The sequence below is a fragment of the Miniopterus schreibersii genome (genome assembly GCF_964146895.1).
Source record: "Miniopterus schreibersii genome assembly, chromosome: 17".
NCBI classification, from domain to species: domain Eukaryota; kingdom Metazoa; phylum Chordata; class Mammalia; order Chiroptera; family Miniopteridae; genus Miniopterus; species Miniopterus schreibersii.
Window position 1 is genome coordinate 27,934,138 of NC_138117.1, and position 26,521 is coordinate 27,960,658.

General features: G+C 38.1%; 1 protein-coding gene across 1 annotated transcript; it reads left to right on the top strand.

Moving 5' to 3' along the window:
- Positions 1–759: 759 nt before the first annotated feature.
- On the top strand, positions 760–25,978 carry TERF1 (telomeric repeat binding factor 1). Its single transcript, XM_081117385.1, has 10 exons — positions 760–1,101; positions 6,891–6,986; positions 12,833–12,954; positions 14,428–14,514; positions 15,832–15,981; positions 16,963–17,075; positions 20,146–20,205; positions 21,860–21,948; positions 24,816–24,922; positions 25,484–25,978. Exons 1-10 carry the CDS (start codon positions 795–797, stop codon positions 25,658–25,660), a joined length of 1,308 nt encoding a protein of 435 aa, XP_080973511.1. The 5' UTR covers positions 760–794; the 3' UTR covers positions 25,661–25,978.
- Positions 25,979–26,521: the final 543 nt, after the last annotated feature.

A 26,521-nucleotide genomic window follows, 5' to 3' on the forward strand; every position in this document is an offset into this window, starting at 1 on the left:
ATTCTATAGTCTATTTCAGACTCCGGTGGAAATTCATTTCCATAATAATATACTCTTCTAGAGCAGCGATTCTCAAAATGTAGTCCCCAGACAAGCAGCCTCCACATCACCTGGGAACTTGTTCCATTCGTCAGTTCAAGGACCCCAGTCCAGACCTCTAGAGCTGACCGCCGGTGCAGTCCGGTAATTTGTGTTTAACAAGCCCTGGGGCTTATTTAAGTCTAACAGTTTAGGTTCGTGATCGCGTAGCAATCGTGTTCGTGAATACTAGGGTCTAAAGTGCTGCGCTTGAATAATGGAGTCAAGTTCTAATCCCCTCTCTCTCTCTCTCTCTCTCTCTCTCTCTTTTTAGTATATCTATTGATTTCAGAGAGAGGAAGGAAGAGGGAGAGAGATAGAAACATCAGTGATGAGAGGGTCATCACTGATCGGCTGCCTCCTGCACGCCAGGGACTGGGGATCGCGCCGCACCCGGGCATGTGCCCTGACTGGAATCGAACCGGCATCTCTCGGAGCCAAGGTCAAGCTCGGCCGCTGAGCCGCGGCCGCAGAGCACCCACCTCTTTCCTGAGTTTCTCTCTCTCCCCTCGCATCCTGGAGTTCTCTAGTTTACCAACACAGCCGGCGAGACGTCTGAGCCAATCAGAAGACAGGCTCCAGCCGCTCGCCCATTCTGGGGGTATGATTGGTGGGTTCCCGCCGGAAGAGTCCGGCCGTGGAGCAGCCTCCGCCTTCCCTCCCGAGCCAATCGTTGCCCGGCGTTTGAAGGAGCAAAACCGCGCCAGCGATTGAACATGGCGGGCAGCAGTGGCGGAGAGTCCCGGAACTCGCGGGGACGCGCGGACGGGGAGGATGCGGGCCCCTCGGAGGACCGTCTGTGGGGAGCGACGAGAGAGAATCAGGAGCAGTTCGAGGGCCAGGAACTGCTCGAACGCCAGGTTGAGATGGGGGCCCCCGAGAAAGAGATGGACGCGGGCCTGGTGACGGAGGCCGAGGCGGTAGCTACGGGTTGGATGCTGGATTTCCTCTGCCTCTCTCTCTGCCGGGCCTTCCGCGACGGCCGCTCCGAGGATTTCCACCGGACCCGCGACAGCGCCGAGGGTGAGTGTCGGGCGCCGGGCAGGGGAGGGGAACGCGGCAGGCGGCGGCGGAGGCCTTGTCTGCAGCTCTGTCCTGAGATCGGCGGGGGAGCCGAGTGGACGCTGCACCGTTGGCAGGAATCTCGCCTCCGCCAAGTAGCAGCTCCCCAGTTTTCTCCGATTATAAGTTTTTTTGAGAAAAGTGAAAACTTCCCGTTAGAGTTGATATAGGGTTAAGTGAGCTAAAATTGTCAACGTTAAGGAACATTCAAGCCTATGGAGAACTTTTGTGAGTTTGAGCCAAACTGACAGTTGCCGGGAAGCAGAATCTCAACGGATAGAGAAAAATGCTATGCAAAATAGCAGTTCTGCACCTTATTTTATACATGAGAATCAAAGAAGGGTGTGAGTGGGTTACGTAGAATCCATTAGTGACGGATTAGGCTGGCAGGAGAAAGCAAAGCGGGGAAACTTCTGGAATTGGAGACAAAAATAAAATGATAGACACATATTTCTTTTACATAGGTGGGTAAACGTGATAGTTAACGGTCAGCAGTTAACTCAATAACAATAACAATGGGGATTAGTGGTCCACTCTGGTTGTGCCCGGAGGGCCCCGGAAAAGGGGAAGTTACCCTGACATTCTAGAGGTCCGTGTTGTCTTTGTTGGGAGAAGACGACACACGGGCCTAATTAAGGTCAAGATTGTCTTTTGTCCGGGAAGATTCCAGCCTAGGACTTGGCTACCTGCCATAAACGGCTTCTAGGTGAAAAGTTTTAATTTCAGACCATCTTTTGTGGTTACTCTAGGTCTCTGAGTTTGTAGGGCCGCCACTCAGGCCTCCCTGAGAGCTTGTCAGGTTTAGTATGGGGCCCCTTTTTATCCACAAAATGTACAAAATCGCATCTAACCCAGTGTCCAATATCTTTTGTCTTTGTTGGCGCTTATATTTGTTTTTCTTTCCATTCAGGTATTCCTGTAATGGCAGTCAACAGTCACTGTGGCCCTCTGTTTTTTGTTAACTTGTGACCTTACCTAAGCCTCATGTGGCCTGCTTGCTCATTACTGTAGGCTTCAGAATAAAACTAACTGCCAGTGAAATGTGCTGCCTAGACATTTACAGCCTGTAAATGGTGAACAAAGACATAGGTCCATAGAAAAAACTAGCCTGGCTTTTTGAATATCAGAAAGATGCGTTACTGTTGTGTAGGCGGTGGGATCCACACTGGTGTTCGTCCGGTGGGGTCAGACCGGACTTGGGTTCATCAACCTCGTTAGTTGGGTTCTGGCTAAGAAAGAATTCAGAGCCAAGACCCACACTATAAGAGAACACTTATTTATAAAATCATAGAGGTAGAAGAAGCAATTCCTAGAAGAAATGAGTGAGGAAGATAATGGTAACTTGCCTGTGGTGTGGAGGAGGGGGGTAAAGCGACAGGCATGCACCCTGGAGGGAAAGCGCTCTGGGTCCTCCTTCCTAAGGGTTTTAAGGGTGGATATCTTAGGGGTAGTCCCAGGGCAAGATTTCATTATAATATTCAGCAGTTTTCCTGGTGTCTTTTTTGGGTCTAGGTCTCCATAGATTGATTGGCCAGCGCCAGGGGGCCATTATCCAATGCAGCTGGTTCTGAAGTCAGTTGTGGCTGGTTTTGTTGCTCTTCTGGGCCTGGAGCTGAAATGCAGTTGAGGCCTAGATGTTATCTCTAGGGAGGAAAGGTCAGGGGGTCTGAACAAACCAAATCACCAGCCTCATGCTAGGGGAGGAAAGGGCACCCTGGTGGCGAGGTCCAACCCTACAGTTGTCTGTTGCTAGGCACCTGGGGCTTTCCAGCCCTGGTGACCTTCTGTACCTGACCAATCGCCTTTGCTCTGCTCATGTCTGTGTAACGGCCTACCACATTACCAGACTAAAGAGGTCCGTTTTCCTGTGAGCATCAAAGGCCAATTTAGACAGGAATAGGAGCTCGAGGCAAAGAAAGCAAGGGTTTCTTTTCAGAAAGTGGCCCAAGCCCAGAGACAGGTGAGCTAATGCTCGAAGACCTGGCTCCCCAGTGACTTCTAAGAGATGGGGTAGGTAGGGGGAAAATCATTAATCATGGGACTAAGGGGGTTGGGGTCGTGGTCTCCGTTTGATTGGCCGACTCTAGGGTAGGGGTAGTTAATCAGTGCATCTGGTCCTGATGGCAGCAGAGGTTTCGATTTCTGGGCCTGGAGCTGAAACACGATGAGGTCTAGCTGTTCTCTCTAGTTAGATTGAAACTCTGTCTCTATGGTCAGTGCTTTGTTCCTAAGATTGTTTGAGGTGGACCTCCCTGTCCTGTAGGCAAAATGATTAAGGGAATGGAGTGCAAGGGAGAAGGAGGCAGGTGAGTCGGGGTGCCAGGTGAGGCCAGTTGTTTTTTTAATCCTCACCCAAGGATATGTTTATTGATTTTAGAGAGAGAGGGAGAAACTCCCATTGGTTGCCTCCTGTACCACTCCTACTGGGAATCGAACCTGCAACCTAGGTATGTGTCCTGACCGGGAATTGTACTCTTAACCTTTTGGTGTATTGGGATGGTGCTTCAGCCAACTGAGCCACCCAGCCAGGGCACAGCCAGGTTTTTCTTTTTGTTTTCCCCCCGTCCAAGTGTCAGACTACCAATCATCCTCACTTGCACCACCAGAGTGCTGAGTGTAGACAAACCTCTGTTCTCTCTGCCATCTAATGACACCAATGTAACACACAGCAGCCACATCTGCCACACCTCTAGGGGCAGTGAGGCCAGTTTAAATCACAGGGAAAGAAAGGAGAAAAGGTCATATTGAAGAAATGACGTTTCTACACGGTTACTGATGCTCTGGTATTTATTACAGAATTGGCACTCAATTTATTGCAGCTGAATGCAGCCCCAAAATACTATTTAATGGAAAATTAAATACTCAAGAAAACCATATTGACACATTTCATCTTCATGTCAATCCCATGAGTTAGGCAAATAATCTTAGTTTATAGAGAAGTAAACTAGTTAAGCACCCTAAAGTATTGCTAGCTTTTAACCCCTTTTAAGGAGTGTTCCAGACCCATGCCTTATTGTTCAATTCAGGAACCTTTTCCTGTGTCACAGATAACACTAGAGTCATTAATTAACATTGATTAGCAAGTTAAGTTTGGGAATGAAGCCAGTGCACCATAGTTAGAATTATTAAAAAGTCCTCCTTGGGGAAGAGGCTAGTATTATCTATGTGGTGATAAATTTCACTTGGAAACATCAGCATGAGCTCCTGTTTATATGGTTACATATAGAAATACATGTGCATATTTTTATACATGTATAGATACAGCTTAGTATATACTCATTAACTTCCTTGTTCTATTAGATGAAAGGGCATAGACTCAATGTATCCCTCATAGCAGCAAGTACACCTACCACTCAAGTCTTGGTTTCTAAAAGGGAACTAGAGCTCTTTCGAGAAATGGCCTGATTCTAGTACTGGGACAGGAAATGTACAAGATTAAGGTGGAGCACTTTGTGCCAGAAAGTAAGAAAGTGCTAAAAACAAAACAAAAACACCCACAATGGTTGGGGTACCGACTGTAAGAGCTCCTCAATGGCCAAAGCTGAAACAACTTGAGCAAGAAAATAAAAATATTGGATTATAACTCAAAGTATAAAATCAATATCCATGAGTCCATACTGATGTAAATAAATGATGGAATAATTAAGTAAACGGGAGACGAGAAATCTCCCATGCAGAAGAATTTCGGGTAATTTAGGTAGCTACTCTTTCCTCACACGGAGTTCAGTCACTCCCCCCTTTCCATTCCATAAGTGTGGGCTTCGCCCAGGGACTTTCTTCTGAAGAGTACAGTATGGAAAGGGGGGAAAGAGTAACTGTACAATAGAGAAACCTGACAAACTACCTCACCTAGGTAATCAAGGTCAGTATCAACAGTGATGGTAATATGTACACTTGATACAATGAAAATGGAACTTTACCTCTATGGTCTTCCTCCCCAAACCCCATAACTCTAATCATGAGGAGAAACAAACAAAAAACATCAGACAAATCCCAATACAAAATACCTCAAAACTGTCAAGGTCATCAAAACTAAGGAAAGTTCCATTAGCAAAGCTTTATTTTATTTATTTATTTTAATCCTCACCCTAGGATATTTTTCCCCCCAGTGCTTTTTCAGAGAAAGTAGAAAGGAGAGAGAGAAACATCGAATGGTTACCTCCTGCACACACCCCACCTGGGGCTCAGGATAAAGCTTGCAGCCAAGGTAGTGCTCCTGGTCGGAATCGAACCCAGAACCCTTCAGTCTGTGGGCCAGTGCTCTAACCACTGAGCCAGATCAGCTAGGGCAAAACTTTATTTTAAAAACACATTTATTTTTACTAATCTCAAATATCTGAATTCCCACCCAGATGTTATGCTTTACAGTGAGTATATGCAATGATGAGTAAACCCTAACCCTGGACCTCAGTGAGTTTATCACCATGTAGCAATGAAAGACAAATGACTTAACAACTAAAGTAAAAATGTGGAGGAAACTGAAAAAGATAAGTATAGAATGCTATGGAAGCATTTAACAAAGCGTTATGTCAGGGAATGCTTCTCTGAGGGTAATGTTTAAAGACCTAATGAGGCCGTTATACTTCACCTAGGTATTACCTGGTGTATATGAACCTCAAAAAGTAGCCTTGCAGCCACTAAGCAGATAAAACAAATAAATACATTTCCTCAATTCTAAAATGCCTTAATATTATACCATACTAGCAATTATCTAGGCCAGATAGAGCCATAATATAATTAAATGGGATTCAGAGACAGCACAAAATTTAAATAAAATTTAACCCCAATTTATTCAATATTTACTTAACATTTCTAGCCAGTATTAGGGACTGGTGAGTAAATGAGGAGATAGCCAGCCAGTCCTTGCCCCTCGCAATGGTTTTAGTCTAAGAAGGCACAAATTAAACAGGATGTTACGCAAGTGACTAATTAAAATTTTAATGAGTTCCACAGTGGGTAAGTGTAGGATAGGGGCAAAGCAACAGAAAAACAATCTACTGTAGGGAAGAAAATCAGACCCCTCCTGTGTTCACTTCCCTCCATATTCAGTTTAGTCAACTGCAGTAACTGCAGGTATCCTACACACCATCGCACTTCTGAACAAGGAAAACCTACTCATTGAGCTTGGCTACCTGGTTTTTCCATACCTGTAACTAACACTTAACTGAAACCTTGACAGAAATAATACAACATATTTCCTATAATATTAGGAGTTTTAAGGTATAAAGCTTCCAGATAATGACACATTTTATAATTTGGATCTAAATCTCCCTTTTTGTTAGTTTAGAGTGCTACCTGTGAAAATAGTTTTAAATATTATTCTGCATGTGAAATATCAGTTTTATTTTACAAGTGTTTATTGTATTTTTGTTCTGACATTTTTTTATTTATTTTTTAAATATGTCTTTATTGATTTCAGAGAGAGGAAAGGAGAGGGAGAGAGAGAGAGACAGAAACATCAGTGATGAGAGAGTCATTGATCGGCTGCAGCCCACAACCCGGGCATGTGCCCTGACCAGGAATCGAACCCCAATCGCCTGGATCCTAGGTCGACGCTTAACTGCTGAGCCACGCCCGGCCAGGCCTGTTCTGACATTTTAAAAATTGCCTATAAATAAAAGCATAAAGCTGTAAATTTATGGTAATTTTTGTGTGATGTTTATAACCTGTTTTCACAATAAACCGCATAGGCACTGCTGGGTCAAGGTTGTTGATTTTTAATGTTTTAATAAAATTTGCTTCTTTTTCAGCTATTATTCATGGATTATCCAGTCTAACAGCTTATCAGTTGAGAACTATATACATATGTCAGTTTTTGACAAGAATTGCATCAGGAAAAGCCCTCGGTAAATATGTTTTTATCTTATATTGGAAATATTTCAATCATGTCTAAAGGTAAGACAGTGGGAGCTGTCATTTGCTTTTGAGCGTTTACCCACATGTGTTTGTCTTGTACATCTACACACAAGCATATTTGAAGCAAGTGAAAGAAATCTAGTCCCCATCTTCTTAGAGCAGTGGTTCTCAAACTTCAGCCTACTTCAGAATTATGGGAGAACTTGTTTAAAAAAAAAAAAAAGAAATGCTGAGCCCCCTTCCCCTCTATGAATTTCCAGGTAAGTTTCCTGGTGATTCTGATGCTGTTGTTGGGGTCTCAGGCTTCAGGGACTCTGCCTTGGAGATTTTTTTATTTTTTATTTTTTTTAAACATACCTTTATTGATAGAGAGGAAAAGAGGGGAAGAGAGAGAGATAGAAACATCAATGATGAGAGTCATTGATTGGCTGCTTAGCCCACAACCCGGGCATGTGCCCTGACCGGGAATCGAACCCCGATCTCCTGGATCCTAGGTCGATGCTCAACTGCTGAGCCACGCCCGGCCAGGCTTGGAGATTTTAATTTAAGTTTGTATGGTAACTTTTGTGGTGACTCTTCCTGTCATGTACATTCCTTTTTTTGCAGGCAACTATGATATTTGAAGCCTCTTACTTGAACTTGATTTCAGCACTTATTTATATAAGGGAAAATGATTTGTAGTTATAATATCTCTCTTCGTTGTCCCCAAAGTTCATTTTAGATTGAAATGGGCATGCCTGGCTCAGTTTATCAGTAATGGCTGATATTACAACATGGTTATTTAAAGGGCCTTTCGGTGCAGATAATTACGTATTTATATTGGTTTATACAATGCTTTCCCAATAGCCCTGAGCAGTAGGCAGTGCTTACATGAAACTGCTTATTTATAAACATGTTAGACTACATAAAATCCCAGTGCGTCAGTATCACTCTCCTGACCCTCACTAATCTAGCTCTGGCTCATGTAGTATACTTTGTGTTGGGGATGAGGTTAGGGCTGTGGAGTTGGTGCCAGTACCATAGGTGGGTAGGACTAGATGGAGAGTAGATGTGAGAGAGACAGAATGTAGGTACATCTGGGCCTGTTGTTGAAGAAGAAAATGGGCTGATGTGGACACAATTGGAGTATTTCTGACCACGCAGATCATAAGTTAACATGGTTGTTAGCAGAGTTGTTTTGCACTTAAATGTGACAAAATAGTCTAAAGTGCCCAGCTGTGCTTCACATACAGCATTTGTTCTATCTTTTCTCCCCCAAAAAGGGTGGAGAAAATCCAAATTTTGTGTGTGACCCCATGGTTTAATCCTGAATTCACCAGGATCCTTTTTTGGGGTTTATCTTAGATAAAATAGGCCAAGGTCAGTTATCAAGAATAAATACTATATTAAATTTCATTTTAATTTATATGTTGGGTTTTTGACTATACACACCCTTTTGCTGCCTTTTTTTTTTTTTTTTTTTAATTGGTTGCTGTATAGCAGCACTGCCTGATAGAAATATAAGCCCCATATGTAATGGAAAGTTTTGTAATAGCTACATTAAGTAAAGCAGAAAAATAAAGGGCTGGAAGAGAATACTCCAAAGAGCATCCAGAGAAAAGTAGGTGTAGCTGTACTTGTATCAAACAAAATAGATCCTAAGACAAAAATGGTAACAAGACAATGGTGGACACTTTATAATGTTAAAGGGGACTGTACATTAAGTAAATTAAAAAGAAATAGATGGAATTAATTTTAATTGTCTTATTTAACCCCAAACATATCAGTGTAAAGCATATTAATAAGATCTTTTACTCCCTTTTGTTGTTTTTTGGGGGGTTTTTTTGCAGCAAGTCTTTGAAATCGTATTTTATACTTAAAACACACCTCAGTTCGGACTAGTCATATTTTAACTGCTCGATAATTAAATATGGCTGGGGGCTACTGTGTTAGCTTTAGTCTCCTGCCCCACATAGCTTTAAAATATGGCAAATGTCTTGTAGTAGAAATGTTTGTTTTCCCCTTCTTTCATGGGACTTTCTCTCTTAAGATCTGTGCAACTCTGGGCGATTTCCCTACCTTTCCACCCAGCTTCCGCACTGCCCCAGAACGCAGCAAATGTCCTGTGGTGGCGGGGGGACCTGTGTTTTCAGTTTTTCTAGTTTCCAGTCCACCAAGCTAGCCCCAAGGAAACCACCAGAAACTTTTCTCATTTCTCTTACCCCTAGTAAAATCTCCCTGTCTGTAGTACACTGGATCCTCAGCCTGAATAGCAAGTGAACTCAGGGAAGAAAATAGCCACAAATCACCAGCTCGCCTCAGGACTCTCCCTCTGGAACTGTAGTTCATGGAGTGCTCATTGCTTCCACAGCTACCCGCTGCCTGTAGCAAAGTGACTTCAATTTATGCATTTTTTTCCAGTTATAGTGGGAGTGTCAGCCTGCTGCAGTATCCCACATCCTACCTGAAAGTGAAGGTCTACACTATAAATTTTTCGAAGTTAAGATCTAACGTATATACATTTTTTCTATATCTCACAATTATAAGAAGGAAGGCAGATTAGTGAGAAGGGTTAGGTAATGTCAGTCAGGAAAGACTTACTAGGAAAGATGAGTACTGAAAGAAAGCAGATGTTAAATGAACAAGGATTAGGCAGTCTGCCTTTGCATTTTTATTTCACTGTTTTACATGTACTCTGGTCATACCAGCCATCTTGTTATTCCTGAACAATGCACCTTTGTTGAGACGTGGTAAGTAGTTTTTAAGGGTTCTGCTGTCAGCTACAACTTGCTAGCTGTGTGATCTCTGTAGATCTCAGGTTCTCCTTTATAAAACAAGGTTAATAATATTGTGTACTCTTTTAAAGAAATTGTGTGGACAAAGGAGCTACTGCATGTTAAGCACTTAGCACAGTGCCTGACACATAGTAGGGCCTCAATAAATGTTAACTGGGAGTGTGAATATCTTTTGTACATCTCTGCCTTATCTTTTGCTGCTCTGTATTCTGAAACGTTTTCTTTCCATCCTTGTCATCTTTGCTTGGTTATGGTTTGTTTATTCTTACTCTCCCAGTTCGGATGATTTCTCTTTCATGAAGGGTTCTCTTCTATTATACCTTGTTAGAGCTAATACTCTGTGCCTCAGATACACTGAACTCTCCTAGAGAGTTTTTAGGAAGTAGAGAGGCATGACCTCTACCCTATACTAATTAAATCAATCTTGGGGGGAGAGGGGGGTAGGCCTAGGCATCAGTATTTTTTAAAAGCTCCTCAGATGATTCAGAGGTATAACTAGGGTTGAAAACCACTGGCATAATATAGGGCAACTGTAGGTTTACAGTTGTGAGTATGTGAAACAGTTTATTCTTGTATTATTATTTGTTATTGTATTACTTTCTATATGAACAGCTATAAACCTACTTTTTTCCCACCCTTTGTAATTCTAGTAAAGTACCAGTTACATTGGTTTATCTACGTGTCTTCCTTCATAGCATGTGAATTCCACAAGGACAGAAACTTTTTCTTCATATTTGTATCCTAAGAATGTGGCACAGAGCCTGGAATATAAAGAGATGTAGTATACAAGTGACTATGTTTTTATATCTAAAATGTTGAGAGAGGACTACAGGAAATAAAGTAGGAATTGTTGAAACTGTTAATATTAAATTGCATGCTCCCTCTAATTTTACAAAGGAAAAAAAAAGATATGCCATTTACAATCCTCTTAAGTGTGTTTATTTTTACATAGTTGCTGTGGAACTACTAGTGTACCAGGAACTATAGAGATTGAGAGAACTATACTAGGTAGCTCCTGTCCTCAAAATTTGAAGTATAATCACTATGCATTGTAGAGTGAGAGGTTTTCTGCCTTCGAAACACTTAAGTGCTAATAAGATTGTTGAGAAAGTATAAAATACTGCAAGGCGTAACAAAGATAGGAACGGTGATACAGAGATTTAGAGAAAAGAAACTTCCCTGTCACTTAGCTAGAATAAGGAAGGAATTCAAGGAGGTAGAGTTTGCTCTAAACCTGGAAGGATTGATGGATTTCATCAGAATGTGAAAATGGTGTTCTAGACAAAACAAAAACATTAAGAGTTATTTGGAGAATAAACTGTAGTTTACCTAGGTAGTAGAACTCTTTTTTTTCTTTATTGTTTTTTGTTTGTTTTTTATTGTCCTTTGGATAGTAGAACTCTTGATTTCCATGCTCAACTCCCCAAACTTGCGCCTCACTCAGGCTTCCCGTGTCAGTAAATGGCAGTACCATTTATCCAGTTAAAAGCTGAGTCCCTCGTTTTTCATCACTCTCCACCAGGAAATCCTGTTCATTCTACATTCATAGACATTTCCTTCCCTCCTCCGTCATCTCTGATGTCATGCACCTCACTTGCCCACCTTTCACAGACTTCCTGTCTTTTGAACCCAGGCTCCTACTCAGGACCTTTGTGCTTTCTGTGACCTGTGGAATGGTTTTCCTGTAGATTTTGCTGCTCTGCTCCACATCATGCTAATCTTGACTCCACTGTCACTTCCTCTGAGAGCCCTTTCCTAATTATCCCACCTGAAGGAGGCCTCCCGTCACTGATTCCTAGTACCCTTTTTTTCTTACTAGCTCTTACTACTCTGAAGTTAAATTGTTAATTTGTTTATTACTTGTCTTTCCCATTTACTGAAATATTCTCAGTTTTAGTCTAGTGCCTACACGTAGTGAGTACTCAATGTTTATTGAGTGAATGAATTATACATTGTAGTGTAGATTATAGATTACAGTGAAGGTTCTGAATGTCACATTGAGCTGTTTGTGTGTAATTTGCTAAGTAGTTACCAGGCACTGTGAGTCTTTGATCAGAGTAGCCTGATCAAAATTCTGTTTTAAGAAAGTTTAACAGTAGTACAAAGACTGTCATTAAATATTCACATAAATCCTATGAGATAGTATTTATTTTCACCATTTCGTAGGTGAGAAAAATGAGGCTTAGAAAGGTAAGATAACTTTTTCAACACCACACAAGTAATAGGGTTTGGAATAAACACCAAAGTCAAGTTTTTTAAACCACTATATAGTGTTTTGCAACAGATTGGAAACGGTAAGGATAAAGAGGAAGAAGCAAAACAGTGACCCCTCGGTGATTGGAAGAATGTTGGTAGAGAAATAACTGAAAGATCCTATTCCAAATGTCCACAAAATACATAACGAGAATTTCAAGTGGTATATGCTAAAATAAAATTCAAAATAAACTAAATGCATACTCTTTGAGGTTTGTTGTAATGCAGTTAGACTTAAGAACCATTTAAGAATTCTGTTACTGTGACCCCTTATGTAATGTATAGTTTATTTTAGCTTTTAAAATCAATATTTTAGTAAAGAAAAGCTTTAAATGTTTTATAAATTAATCTAACTTTATCCATTGTTAAAGTTGATTTTAATAAGGACATTAACTTGAAAAGTCAGATCACTCCCCTACACTGGTATAAACAGGGGCAGTGCCTGACAGGTAGTATACACATAGTGAATATTTAAAGAAATGAACATTTTAAATTGACAAAGTAAAATTCTACTTAGATTTCTTTTCTTTTTTTATCTTCACCTGAGGATATTTTTTCCATTGCTTTTTCAGAGAGTCGGGGTGGGGGGAGGGAGAGAGAGAAAAACATCAGTGTGAGAGAGACACATCGATTGGTTGCCTCCCGTACTCCCCTTACTGGAGCTGAGCCTGCAACTGAGGTATGTGCCCTTAGCCGGAATCAAACTTGGGACACATCAGTTCACAGGCCAGTGCTTTAATCATTGAGCCAGACGGGCTAGGGCTCTACTTAGCTTTCTAATTTACTTACTTTTATTCTGTTTTTAAAAGATGCACAGTTTGAAACTGATGAACGAATTACACCCTTGGAATCAGCCCTGATGATTTGGGATTCAATTGAAAAGGAACATGATAAACTTCATGAAGAAATACAGAATTTAATTAAAATTCAGGTATAAGTGTTACTTTCTGTTTATAATTATTATTTTGCTAGAAAATAAAAATATAACATCTAAAGAAATTAAGAACCACTCTAATAGAAGTTGGTCAGTAAACCCAGAGTAAAATTTAATATAATCATTCTTTAGAAATTTGGCCTTTGGTTTGTAGTCTGGACATGAGCTCTAAGAACTGGGACTTAAGAGTCCTCTACCTAAGTGTTTATTGCCACACTTTAGAAATTATGCCACATCTGTTTAAAGATCATCAAGCCGCTTTGAAAAACTTGTGATTTGTGCCCTCTCAATTTTTATTAAAGATTATAAATATGACAATAATTAGAATATTTGATTTAAAAAACCAGTGGGTTTTTATGATCAAGAGAATGTAAAGTTTTAACTATTTAGAGAGAATTTTAGGAATAGCCTATTCGGGAGTGATAAGCCAAAAAAGTCACTCAAAGATACAAGAACAGGGAAAATCTCTTTTGCTAAGAGAAATTTTGTTATGTAAGTAAACTTTTCTACATTTAAAAAAAATGTTTTACTGTTGGGTAGGAGAGAAAAATCCAGGTGATGTCTCACCTTCCCAAGGATTAATTACTGATAGTATAGTGACTGTCAAGTAGAATTAAGACCTGACTAGAATGGGCAGAAATATGACTGTTGCTTCTAAGAATTTCAGCCCAGGGCAAAGAGATTTGTCCCAATTGGGGGGGGGGGGGCGGCTCTAGAGAAAGCAGGCCTTTGTTAATATACTAATATAAAGTTGAGTGGGTTACCATAAAATACATAGAAAGCGTAACATATTGGTTACTATTTGCCAGGTACTAGTCTAAGTACTTTCGTATGTAACTGTAACCCTCCCAACAACCCTATGAAGTCGGTATTACTATTTCCATCCCTTTTCATAAAAGGAAAATGAGACACCAAGAGGTTAAATAGTTTGCCCAAGTTTATAAAACTACTTAGATGGTCAGGGTGACCCCATATCTTACCAGGTATGATATCAAAAAGGCCAGTTTATAAAATGATTATTGAAAAGCATCTGGCTTCCCAGGTTCTATCAGAGATTTTCCAGACATTCTCTCTAGCAGATTTTTGTATATCCTAATCATAAATTCCATCTACTTCCCCTCTCATTTCCCTTTTGCTCAAAATATTTAAGTGGGTCCTAAATGTACATAATGTAGCTTCTCATTTATTTATTAATGCTTGCCTTTAATTTGGCCTAAATTAGAATGTTGCACCTTTATTAGTATATTAGTATATATGAAATTTTTTCATTTCTTTTTAAACCAGTTACTTGGGAAACATTTTATATATAATTTATTAAGTCAAAATTACTAACTACAAGAAAAGTGTTAAACTACATAAATATTTTAAATGAAGTGGTTCAGACTCAATCTGAGTTATTTCAATATTAAACAACAATTCAGTATTTCACAGAGCAATCTTAAGGTATGTATTTGTCATCCTATCTTTTAGGCTGTAGCTGTTTGCATGGAAAGTGGCAATTTTAAGGAAGCAGAAGAAGTCTTTGAAAGAATATTTGGTGACTCACATTCTAATATGGTAATTATTTAGAGTCAGAGTTTTAGAACTGTTTATATGGAATGAGGAAAATTGAAAGAACATGGGAAAAGGAAGTGGTTAACAATACAGAACAGTGCTGTGCCATAGAAGAATATTGCAAGTCATATGTCATTTTACATTTTCTAGTAGCCACATTAAGTAAAAAACACATGAAACTAATTTTTTATTAAACAATAGCATACCACTAGTTGAGTACATGTATCATAAATGTATGTGTGTTTTCACAAAAGGAACACATTTATATGATGAGCCCCTAGATCATGAATCAGAAGATAACCAGCACCCCTACCCTCCAGTCACTGTCCTTCCCATCTTCTCAGGGGTAACCACTGGCCTGACTTGTAACATCCAACATCAGTTTTATTTGTTTCTGAACTTTATAGAATAGAATCATAGCAAGTTTATATTTGTAAGATTGACCCATGGGGTTACTTATAACAATACTTTGTTCATTCTCATTGCTTCATTGTAGGAATATCCTACAGTTTATCCATTCTACTGTTGGTGGACATTTGAGTCATTTCCAGTTTGGGGCTATTACGTTTCTTCATACATGTCTTTTGTAGAACATATATATGTATTTTTATTGGTATATACTTAGGAATAGAATTGGTGGGTTATAGAATATGAACATATTCATTCAGTTTTCATAGATGCTGTCAAATAGTTTTCCAGAATAGTCATCAGTTCCTCCAGTGCTGTGGAGGAGTTCCAGTTGCTTCACAGACCTTATCTGTGGTTTTCACTTTAGTCATTCTGGCAAATTTGTAGAGTGTTTGGGTTTTAATTTCTGTTACCCTGATGACTAATGAAAGTGAGCATCTTTTCATTTACTGGTACATATAGAGTTGTGGGGTGATCACCTTAATCCACTGAGGGGGGCTTAGCCAAGTTGAGTGTCAGTTACAGTTTTAGTACGGCTCAGCCTGTCTAATGTGCTCCTGTTCCTAGAGTGTAGCACTCCAGATTGCAGTAGAATCCCTGATATATTTATTGGGTTCCCTGCTTCTACTTTTAAACAAGGGCTGTGATTGTGCAAACGATGTCTTAGTTCTTAAATTCAGTAATGAATATTCAGGTTTGTAATATTTTTTTAAGTCCTTTTGTATGTGCGTGACATATATGATATATATTTTTTTAATTCAGGAAAATTAATTGGGCCATTTAAAACATGGGAATTTTTTAAATCTCTTAATTGTGAGTGTTTGAGTTTAAATTTATAAAGTGATCTTTTTAATTTATGACAAAATTTCTAGTATCTTATTTATGTATTAACATTTCTTCTGTTTTCTCTAGTCTTTACAAAGGAAATTGCTTATGGTAATCTCTCAGAAAGATACATTTCATTCTTTTTTTCAACACTTCAGCTACAACCACATGATGGAGAAAATTAAGAATTTTGTCAATTATGTGCTCGATGAAAAATCATCAACATTTCTAATGAAGGTATGCATATATTCAGAAAGACTGGTAGACTTAGGAGAAATTGTTATACAGTGGCACCTCAGTTTTCAAACGTCTCCATTGACGAACATTTCGAGTTACGAACACCATAAACCCAGAAGTAAATGCATCAGTTTTCGAACACGCCTTGGAAGTCGAACATGCTACACGGCTTCCGCTGAGGGCAAGATCCTGAGGCCTAGCTGTTGGCTGTTGATCCCTCGGTTTTCTAACGGTCTTCCAGAATGGATTACATTTGAAAACCTAGGTACCACTGTAATAAAGAAAAGTAGTTGAAGTAGAAATCCTTTAAAAACAAATCAGAATTTTAGTTAGTGATTTTTGTAAAAGAATGTGGCAAAATGTTACAATTAGTGAATCTAAAGGGTTTATTGGTGATCTTTGTAGAATTTTTACAACTTTTCAAAATAAGAATTGAGAACATTTTTCAAAATAAAAAGTTGAAAGGGAAAACTTATAATGAGTTAAGAAATAAGCAAAAATATTTAGTTTAAATTTTACAGAACATTTTAGCATATTTTTGGAAAAGGTAAAATTAGACTGAAGAAGGGCCTTTAAATTTTTTAAAATAACAGTTTAGCCTGTCTTGGCCTCAAAAAATTTTAACTTGTTATAGTGGAGCATTGATTAATATGGGGTAGTTTCATTTTAAAATTTCTGGAATTTTTATTGATTTTTTTTTTTTAAGTAACCCTTTATCTTAAAATTACCGAGAGCATTATGCGTGTAACATTCATTTACAAGGAAAGACCGCCATAATGCTTATAAACCAAGCTGGCAGCTAAAATAAAGTAGCTGCTCATGATGTCACAGTTACTGGGGAAAATAACAGCATAGTGCCCTTGATTGGCCTATGAACAGATACTTTGGCTATGACTGTCAAAGAATTAGAAGCTTTCATTTAATGCTTTTTGTTCAACATGGTTTAATGCACTCTTTTCTCTCCCCAACCCCTTTTTTAAGGCAGCAGCAAAAGTAGTAGAAAGTAAAAGAGCAAGAACAACAATTTCTCAAGATAAGCCTAATGGTAATGATGCTGACATGGAAACTCAAGCTAATATGGATGTAGGCAAAAGGTTTGTAAATTTATTGATTTTTTTGTCTTATGCATACAGTGTCTTTATATAAAAATGATACTAGTGAGCCATTATTAATAAAAATAATTACTGAGCAGTGGGTATAGTGTCTCGCTGGTGATTAACATTGGTGATTTGGAGTATGTGGAGTTATTTCATGGTTTATGCAAAATTCTGTTATATATGCCAAGCAAAAATAGAGAGTGAGAAAATACACAGTTTAAATCGTGTAATATCATTTAACATTCTCAGGTGACATGTGCTCTGGAACAGTTGGAGGTTGTAAACCTGAATCATCTGTGCCCCTTAGTTCTCAGATCCCACTTGCCCTATTATGTGACTGTTTATACTGAGCATTATTCTAGTATTTAAGACATGGCTCATACATCGTCTAAGGGTAAGCTAGCCAGCTTCCTGTGGCACTCTACTGAAGAGATAGTGATTTGCTCCAATGCCAGAAGGAAACCGCTGTTTATTCGTACATATTGAGAGACAAGAGTTCAATTTCCAGAGTGATTTCTGTAGGGGTTTGCAAGGGTGGCTTTTACAGAATTGATTGTACCTTTTGCTTTGGCTTTAGAAGTTAATCCTATCAGTAATATAAACCATACCATTATAAAGGTCTTCTTTTCTATTGAGCCTCCCCTTAACCCAAGGCCAGAAGATAGTCACCCTGTGGTCTCTGAATGGATGTATTTGGCAGTGAATGTAATGTTATTGTTTTTTCTTGGAACCATGACTTGAGTTCTGAAGATTCCCCAGCTTAACTACTTATTTAGAGGAGAAGATTGGGGTCCAGCAAGTTGGATGGACATGGCTTTGGTCACACTTCAGGACTGAACTCAGTCATCTTATACTCTCTCCTGTCCCTGCTCTGAACAGGATTTGCTCTTCACTGGTTCATCTCTGCAAAGGCTCTGTTAAAGTCATAGTTCTCATTGACTTATTTTTTTCCTAAGACTCATTTTAAGAAGTACAGATTTTATTGTTTTATTGGGTCAGTTATTTTAGTGTGTTAAGAAAATCAATTTTAGTACTACTAATACCTAATATATTCTTGTGGCCCAGCCTTCCTGCCCAGTATAATACTGCTTTAAAATAAAATAAAATAATAAAATAAAATAAATAAAAACTTACCATGATTCTGGCAGGTAATGAACACCTGTCCTATGTCCCCTCCTTATATGGTACCACCTACTTGTTTCAGACATCTAGACACAAAGTAAATCAGTGTGTAAAACAGAATTCTTGATGTTCTCATCTGCTCTCTGTACCCTGACTCTTTCACCTCACACATTCAGTTATCTCCCCAAGTGTTATGAATCCCATCTCAGAAATGTCTCTAACCCATTCATTCTTACCATTTATAAGCTAGATTATTACCTAGCTTTGTACCACACAAATCCATCTTTGGCATGACTTTCAGCCTATCTAAACTAGCCTATCTAAATCACTTCACAGCTTAATAACCTCTATTGGCTTTCTATTTCTCACTAGATGAGTTAGAATTTATTGGCATGGCTTACAAAGCCTTAGATAGCCCCTTTCTGGGGTTTTTGTGTGTGTGTTTTTATAAGTGACCTGTCCCTAAGCATTAACCCCTCCCTGTCCACATACATGGTACTTTCTAAGAACCAGAACTTCTCCCTCATCCTGCAATATTACAAGCTCTTTCAGGCTTCCACCGTCACTTCAGTTTTGAATATCCTTCTTTCTATTCTCTCCAAGGCAAGCTCTTGCTTGCCATTCACTGTCAGGAATCAAGCAACTATCAAAACCATCCTGGAAGCAAATAGATAGAATCAGAATTGTGATTGTGACTGCAAGGTCAGACAAATGCTGGGAAAGCTGAAGCCCTCATGTTATCAATGCTAGGTGAAATAAATATTTTGCTCTGATAAAGCTTATAAACTATTTGAGGCCATAAGAATTATAGATGTCAAACATTAGCAGATGTTACATAATTTATTAGTTTATACATAGACTTACACACTGAAAGACTTTACATGGACATCTTCAAAGACCTGTGAGCACTGAGCAGGGCTTTGGAGGGTGGTTAAGCTTTTTACAGGTGTGTAGAAGAGGAATTGTCATTTCAGGAGAGAATAGTTACAGAAGCCCTGGTTGTGTAAATGGTTCCTGCTGTGTGTGTTATGGGAGCTAATTTTAACTGTCACAGGGGAGGGATTCGTTAAAAAGTTCACTTAGCCCTGGCCAGTATTTCTCAGTGGTTAGAGCATTGCCTCACTCACTGAAGGGTGTGGGTTCAATTGCTGGTCAAGGACATTTACCTGGGTTTCAGGTTTGATCCCTTGCCCTGGTTGGGGCATATTCAGGAAGCAACCAAATGATTTGTTTCTCACATCAATGTTTCTCTTTCTCTCTCTCTCTCTCTCTCTCTCTCTCTCTCTCTTCCTCTTCCCCCTCCTTCCTCCCTCCCTCCTTCCCCACCGCCATCTTCCCTTCCACTGTCTTTAAAAATCAATGGAAAAAATATCCTTGGGTGAGGATTAACCCCCTGCATCCCCCCAAAAATTTTTTTAATAAAGTTTAGTTAGAGACTGGTGGAGAGGACAAGATATTAAACTTGAATAGAAATAAAGCTCCATGGGAGTGTTTTTGAAAGAGTGACAATATGAATGCTTGATTACAGCATTAATTCTGCTTAAATTGTGTTTGGGGAAGCTTGATTTACTATCTCTAGTAAGCATAGCTGGCAAAAATTAGCCATGTTATAATGGAATATATATATCCCAATGTTACCAGGGTTTCTTTCCCAAAGATAGTTTTTATGAATTGAAGTTTTCAATAAATTGACTGTGTGGAAAGTACTATTCTTTTTTTTTTTTTTTTTTTTGAGAGACAGAAAAAGAGAAAGAAACTGATTTGTTGTTGCACTTATTTATGCATTCATTGGTTGATTCTTGTATGTGCCCTGACACCAGGGATCGAACCCACAACCTTTGCATATCAGGATGACGCTCTAAGTGAGCTACCTGGCCAGGGTTGAAAGTACTATTATGAAACATTTCTTTTTATTACATTCTGACAATTTTTTTCTTCTTTAAAGTGTTAATGACAAACCGTCTGCAGTAACTGAATCCTCACGGGATACAGTATCCTTAATGAGGTGAGATAAATTGACATTTTTCTTCTCTGTGTTTAAAATATTTTTAGCAATTCATGCAGACCTAGACAGATCATAATAACCGCCATGAAAATGGTATGATTTCAAGAATATTGCAGGATCCTACTTACCTCAACAGATATTCAAAACCCTAACATATCCTGAAATTGTGAACTATAGAGACCTGCCTCTGGGACCCAGGGCTTTTTCATATTTTTTCTACAAGGCCATTATTGGAATACACGTGTGGGGAGTGCTTGAACTGAAATCAAATATTTAGTAAAGTCTCATTCTGCCACAGAAATAAGAATATGATGCCGGGACAGGAGGGGGATGGAGGTTACATTTCTGATTGAATGTCCCAAATTCTGATTTATTAAAATATGTTTTTATTGATTTTTAGAGAGAGAGAAACACCTATTGGTTGTCTCCCATATGCACCCTGACCGTGATTGAACTGGCACTCTTTTCGGTGCATGGGGCGACGCTCATCCAAGGCCCAAATTCCGGTTTTATGAAATTACTTGAAAAACTATTTAACCTACTAGAAATACTGTGACAGACAATGTCACATGTTCAGAGAGCAGAAAGTCTGCATGAATAATTTCGGAGGTAATTGGGGGTGGCTGACTTAGTGGGAAGGAGCTTATCAGAAATGAGAAATTGAGAGTCCAGGATGTTGTATGTATTACCTACGGGAACACTGAAATTACTCATGATAATAAGAGCAGTTAGGGGTAGAGCAAGTTCTCTGAATGATGAGAAGTCCTGGGAAGGGTAGTGATTGACTGAAGAGTGGCAGGTGGTGGTGCACCTACCTCAGTGGCACAAGTCTTCACTGGCGAAGGTCCCTGGAAGCAGAATCCTGAAAGTGGCATTCATTAGGAAATGACCTGTGGTTCATTAAGATTAAGTCAGTCTCTACTTGAGAAGGCCACAAAGGAGAGAAAAACTGTCCCCAAGGGAGAACTCCATGTTAATAAACAAGGCAAAGAGGTGGGATAACGTGAAGAGGCTGGGAATGGAACGGATTCCAGAAAGCACAGAAAGCTCCGGGAGGGAAGGAAAGGATTAGCAGGCTGCACAGAGCACTTACAGCATGAAGGTGTAGGTTTTAGGTGGTGATAAAATTTAAGTGAACTACTTTTTTTTTATCGTAGTTAGCACTTTTGTAAAATTAGAATAATATTAACTTTTCTGAGTTGTCATAAATTCTGCCATGTCCCATATTTCCAAACAGCTTTACCTTTCTAAAAAGCCCTTTTTGGAAGTCATAAAGACAATCAAGTGATCCCTGCCATCGTGTATAAAGGAATTTTGGAATTTCTCTTTGGGGAAATAACTTATAAGCCATAGGAGAGAATGAAAGTTAGTGCTTTGCGGTGAGAACTTCATTTCCCCTTGATCTATCTAATTGGAAGGCCAAAAGAATGTCAATTTCTGGGTAGATGAAATGGAGAAAAGGGATGGGGGAAAGGGAAGTCTGATAACAAAATCTTAAGAGACCATAGGTTAAGATGGTACACTAAGGAGAGCAACAAAGTAAACAGGCCAAAGTAGAAGAATGACCGAGAACAGATATTACAAATCATCTACCTTTTCCCATAGCTTTTCTAGCCTTTGTGGAACCAGTCACAAGCTTTGATGTTTAATTTAGGTCTCACAGGAATCTCTTCTTATCTAAGTCACAAAATAGATGCCAACAAGATTTTAATGAGAGAGAAGAAAGAGCAGAAACTTCTGAAAGTGAGTACTCTTATTACAGTTTTAGAAGTGGAAAATTGATGTGTTCTCGACAGTGAGCCAACCCTTGAACTCATCACCACAGCACACAAAACACACTTCAGAAAATTGAAGCACAAAGAGATTAAATGTCATGAGTTCACAGTTAGAGGTGGTGGCTAAGTAGGAAAGTTAGCTATTCTAACTGCCTCGCTTGCCTGCTTTTGCTATGGTGGTACATTGCTTTTCTACCATAACTTTATTTAGCAACTTGAAATAGTTATCTGAAACATAAATACAGTTGGTTCTTGTTACTCATGGTGGTAGTGCTCTGTAAAGTCTCCGTGAACACTGAATTAGTGAATACTGAAACATTACAGAGGGATATGGGGATAGGCTCCTTGAAGCCTCTGGTCACAACATTTTTGTGAACTGATCAATACATAACCTTATTTTCTGTGTTTCTGTTTAAAGACTCCTTATTTACTATATATTATGTACTCGTAAACATTGAACTTATGGCCAACAGCACTATAACTCATGCCTGAATGAAGCATATTTAATATATTCTCTCTGTAAGGAACACTTAGGAACGAATACTAGATAGCATTTCCACAGTACACTTGGGCCATTTTAAAATTACCAACAAATATCACAAAAATGTAGCACTAAATAGACTACTATAAAGGACAGTTATTTATAGCATGAGAGCTAAAATAAGAAGGCAGAGTCTCACCTTCAGCTGGGAATGTGCACGACAGGTAACTCAAACTTTTTGCCACTCTGATCATGTCTACCAATGACCACAAAAGCACTATGAGTATTGACTTTTGAGTTACAAATTTTGATAAGTAGGTGAGTTTGCAAGTACAGAAACCATGAATAATGAGAATTGACTATATAGAGAATCTAGCTATCCTCATTGCATTCAGAATTTATTACCCCCTTTTTTTTTTTTTTAATATATCTGTATTGATTTCAGAGAGAGGAAAGGAGAGGGAGAGAGAGAGAGAGAGATAGAAACATCAGTGATGGGAGAGTCATTGATTGAGCCCACAACCGGGACATATGCCCCGACCAGGAATCAAACCCCGATCACCTGGATCCTAGGTCGACACAACCACTGAGCCACGCCCGGCCGGGCCAGAATTTATTACCTTTATTAAAGACATCACTGGATTGACTTCAGAAATAAGCAACAAAAATCTTAAAAACAGTCCATAATTATTTTTAATTATAATTGAATTCTAAGTTCCTTCTTAGTATGTATGCATTCGACCAATGTTTACTAGATACTGCACTAATGTAAGGATTTTAAAACCTTATTGATCCAACCTAAACACACTGATCAGTATAAAAATAGTAGATGCCAGGCACACACTAGGCCTGCAGTAAATATTAGTTGAATAAATTTATTCAACTGGTGACATGACCACTATTAGCCAGTATGTGTACATTACAGCTCAAAAAACATTTATACCCGTTATCATCCTCATTTTAAAGACAGTGAAGTTAAACTTAAAACAATATTTGCTTCATGTTGAAGTTCCAAAGTTGTTTTTCTATATCTATTCCTATAGAATGGTTAGGAATTGTAATTCTAAACTAAAATAATTTGGTGCCTGACTACAGAAATTGCTTGGTATCAGGAAATAAATAAGCCTTGTACATTCAGCAAGAACTGTAGGGATGCTCAGGGCCCATGGTGAACTACCTCTCCTAACACATGTAACTTTAGAATAATCTTAAATTGTACAAAGAACCCTGTTGAAATTTTGATTTTGAGATTGCACTGTAATAATAGATAATTTTGGAGAGAATTGACACATTTATATTAAATCTTCCTGTGTGTGAACAAATGGTACATTTCTTTTTTTTTTTAATATATCTTTGTTGATTTCAGAGAGAGGAAGGGAAAGGGGGAGAGAGAGAGAAACATCAATGATGAGAGAGTCATTGATTGGCTGCCTCCTGCAGGCCCCCTACTGGGGATCAAGCCCAAAACCCAGGCATGTGCCCTGACCAGGAATTAAACTTCAGTATCGTGGATCATAGGTCGGTGCTCAACCTCTGAGCCACACGGGCAAGGCCAAGGCCAAACGGTATATTTCTCTAATTAGATTGTCTTATATATTTTCTTATAACATATATGTACATATACACACAGGTATATAGTAAAGCTTTATAAGTTACTACATGTAGATCTTGATCACTTTTGCTAGATTTATCCCCAATAATGTTATATTTTTGTTACTATTGTAAATAATATCTTTCAGTTGTTTTAAATATTTTAACTGTTGCTAATGCACAGAAATATTATTGAGTTTTGTTTATTGATCTAAGCATTAAATAATTGTTTATAATGTAACCATCTTGCTAAATCCTTTTCTGTTTATAGATTCTTTTAGGTTTTCTGTATAAAAAATTTTCTTGCAGTGCTTACAGTTCTGTGTCTTTTAGTTACATATGTATTTATTTCTTGCTTTACTGAACTGACTGTGAATAAGAGAAGGAATGAGGAAAGAGTTATACTTATTACATTGTGTCAAATACTTCTTAAATATTATCTTAAGAAAATTTCAACAATCCTATTAGGTAAATACTATTTCTCTTTTTAACAGATGATGAAAAGGCAGGCTCTGGGTGGTGAGGTGACTTGTTTAAAGACATATAAAAGAGTCAAATTCAAAACACACCCCTCTGATTTTCCATTACTGATCTTTGCATTGTACCTTGCTGTTTCGAGATTCAAAGGGGAGAAAATTAAGCATAAAGAATTATTTCTCTTTAAAATAGCTAAAAATAAATAAGAATTTCATGATAATCTTTAAAAATACAATTCCTCTTTTTTAATGTAAAACAATTTTTAATGGCAGCTTTTCTACTTTTAGGTAGAAGAACGACAGAGAAAAATACACAGGTCACTGAAAGAGAGAGAATGAATGTTTTAAACAATAAGCCAGAAACTTCTAAAAATTATCGATCTAGGAAAAAACAGGTATTTGTTTATTATTTTAAAATAATACTTAATGGACAGTAAAGTCATAGCTTGAATAATTGTGATTATTTCGCGTTATTTCTTTTCAACCCTAAACAAATCATGAGTATAATATGTATCTTCTTAGCTATCCTTGATTTTACCATCTTAGATTAATTGACCAGTCTGCCTATTCAAAGTTCCAAGGAAATACTTCACCCACATTTTTTAAATAGTCTTAAATTGGGTGTTGATAATGACATTTATTTAAAATTATTGTGATACTATCATAAAGTCGGGAATTCTTCCATTTTTAAGAAACTGTAATATTATCTTAAGAAAAAAACAGTTCCATTATAGTAGATACGTTCTTTAAAGAATTGTTCCTGTGGATAACTGTTCTACTTTTTATCTACTTTTGATGGGTGTTTACTAGACTTATTCAGGTGATCCTTTCACAGTGTATACAGATAGTGAATCATGTTGTACACCTGAAATCAGTATATTATTTGTCTATTATACCTCATTAAAAAATATAAGCACTTGTTTCTATAAATAACTGTTTAATATTTTTATTAAAAGGCATGGCTTTGGGACGAAGACAAGAACCTGAGATCTGGTGTGAGGAAATATGGAGAGGGAAACTGGTCTAAAATACTATCACATTATAAATTCAACAATCGAACTAGTGTTATGTTAAAAGACAGATGGAGGACAATGAAGAAGCTAAAACTGATTTGCTCAGACAGTGATGACTGAAAAAAGTTTAAAAGCTTGATGAAAGAACAGTTAAATATTTTGATCATCGCATTTTGTTTGAAGTTGGTGGTCACTGATGTATCTTAAAAATTTTGTTTAAAGATTATAGTATTTTTCTGTGACAGTCATTTATTTAATATGAGGATTTGTTAAAAGAGTAATATGCCATCATTGTATTCTTTAAGAACCTTTTTTCTTGGGTAAAATATAAATTTGTCAAACCCTAATGCTTCCACTACCTCTACCCCCAAATCCTATCCTACACCAAGAAAAAAAATGAAAACCTAGTAAGAGAAAAATATATTTTTGTTAACCTATTGTTGTGTTTGTATACTGATTTCAACTCCAAAACATACACATAAGGGTGAAGTGTCTAAATTTGTGAATAATGGGACTTTCACATAAGAAGTTAATCACTTGATTTATGGCCTTGACATATTAATTACTAAGACATTTGTTTATAGAATGATACAGAGTAATCTTCGAGTTTTAACATACTTAAATTTCCTTTCATTAGTTTTATATAAATAATACCCATAGAACAAAATGTTTACTATTACCAAGATTTGCTTCATGTCTCACTTAGGTATATTTGACTTTTGTTCCAGTGTTAAAACTTTGACAAAGATAGGTTTAAGGAAAGCGTGTTTATAACCTGATGCCATAAATATCATTTTCTCTGATATTTTTGTTTACTATATCAACAGTGGGCCTAAATAATCCGTAAGCGCTTACATTGATATTAACCATGATCATTTTCACATCTGTGATAAATACTAAATAAACAAGGTCATACATACCTCGCTAGACAATTTAGAGTTTTCACCATTGATTCTTTAGAGAATTTAGTGAAAAACTAAT

Bases quoted from the DNA above. Each gene is read 5' to 3' on its own strand.
- TERF1 (XM_081117385.1), top strand. From the start codon at position 795: ATGGCGGGCAGCAGTGGCGGAGAGTCCCGGAACTCGCGGGGACGCGCG. The intron at 1,102-6,890 runs GTGAGTGTCGGG...CTTCTTTTTCAG, and splicing joins GACCCGCGACAGCGCCGAGG to CTATTATTCATGGATTATCC. The intron at 17,076-20,145 runs GTTTGTAAATTT...TCTTCTTTAAAG, and splicing joins AATATGGATGTAGGCAAAAG to TGTTAATGACAAACCGTCTG.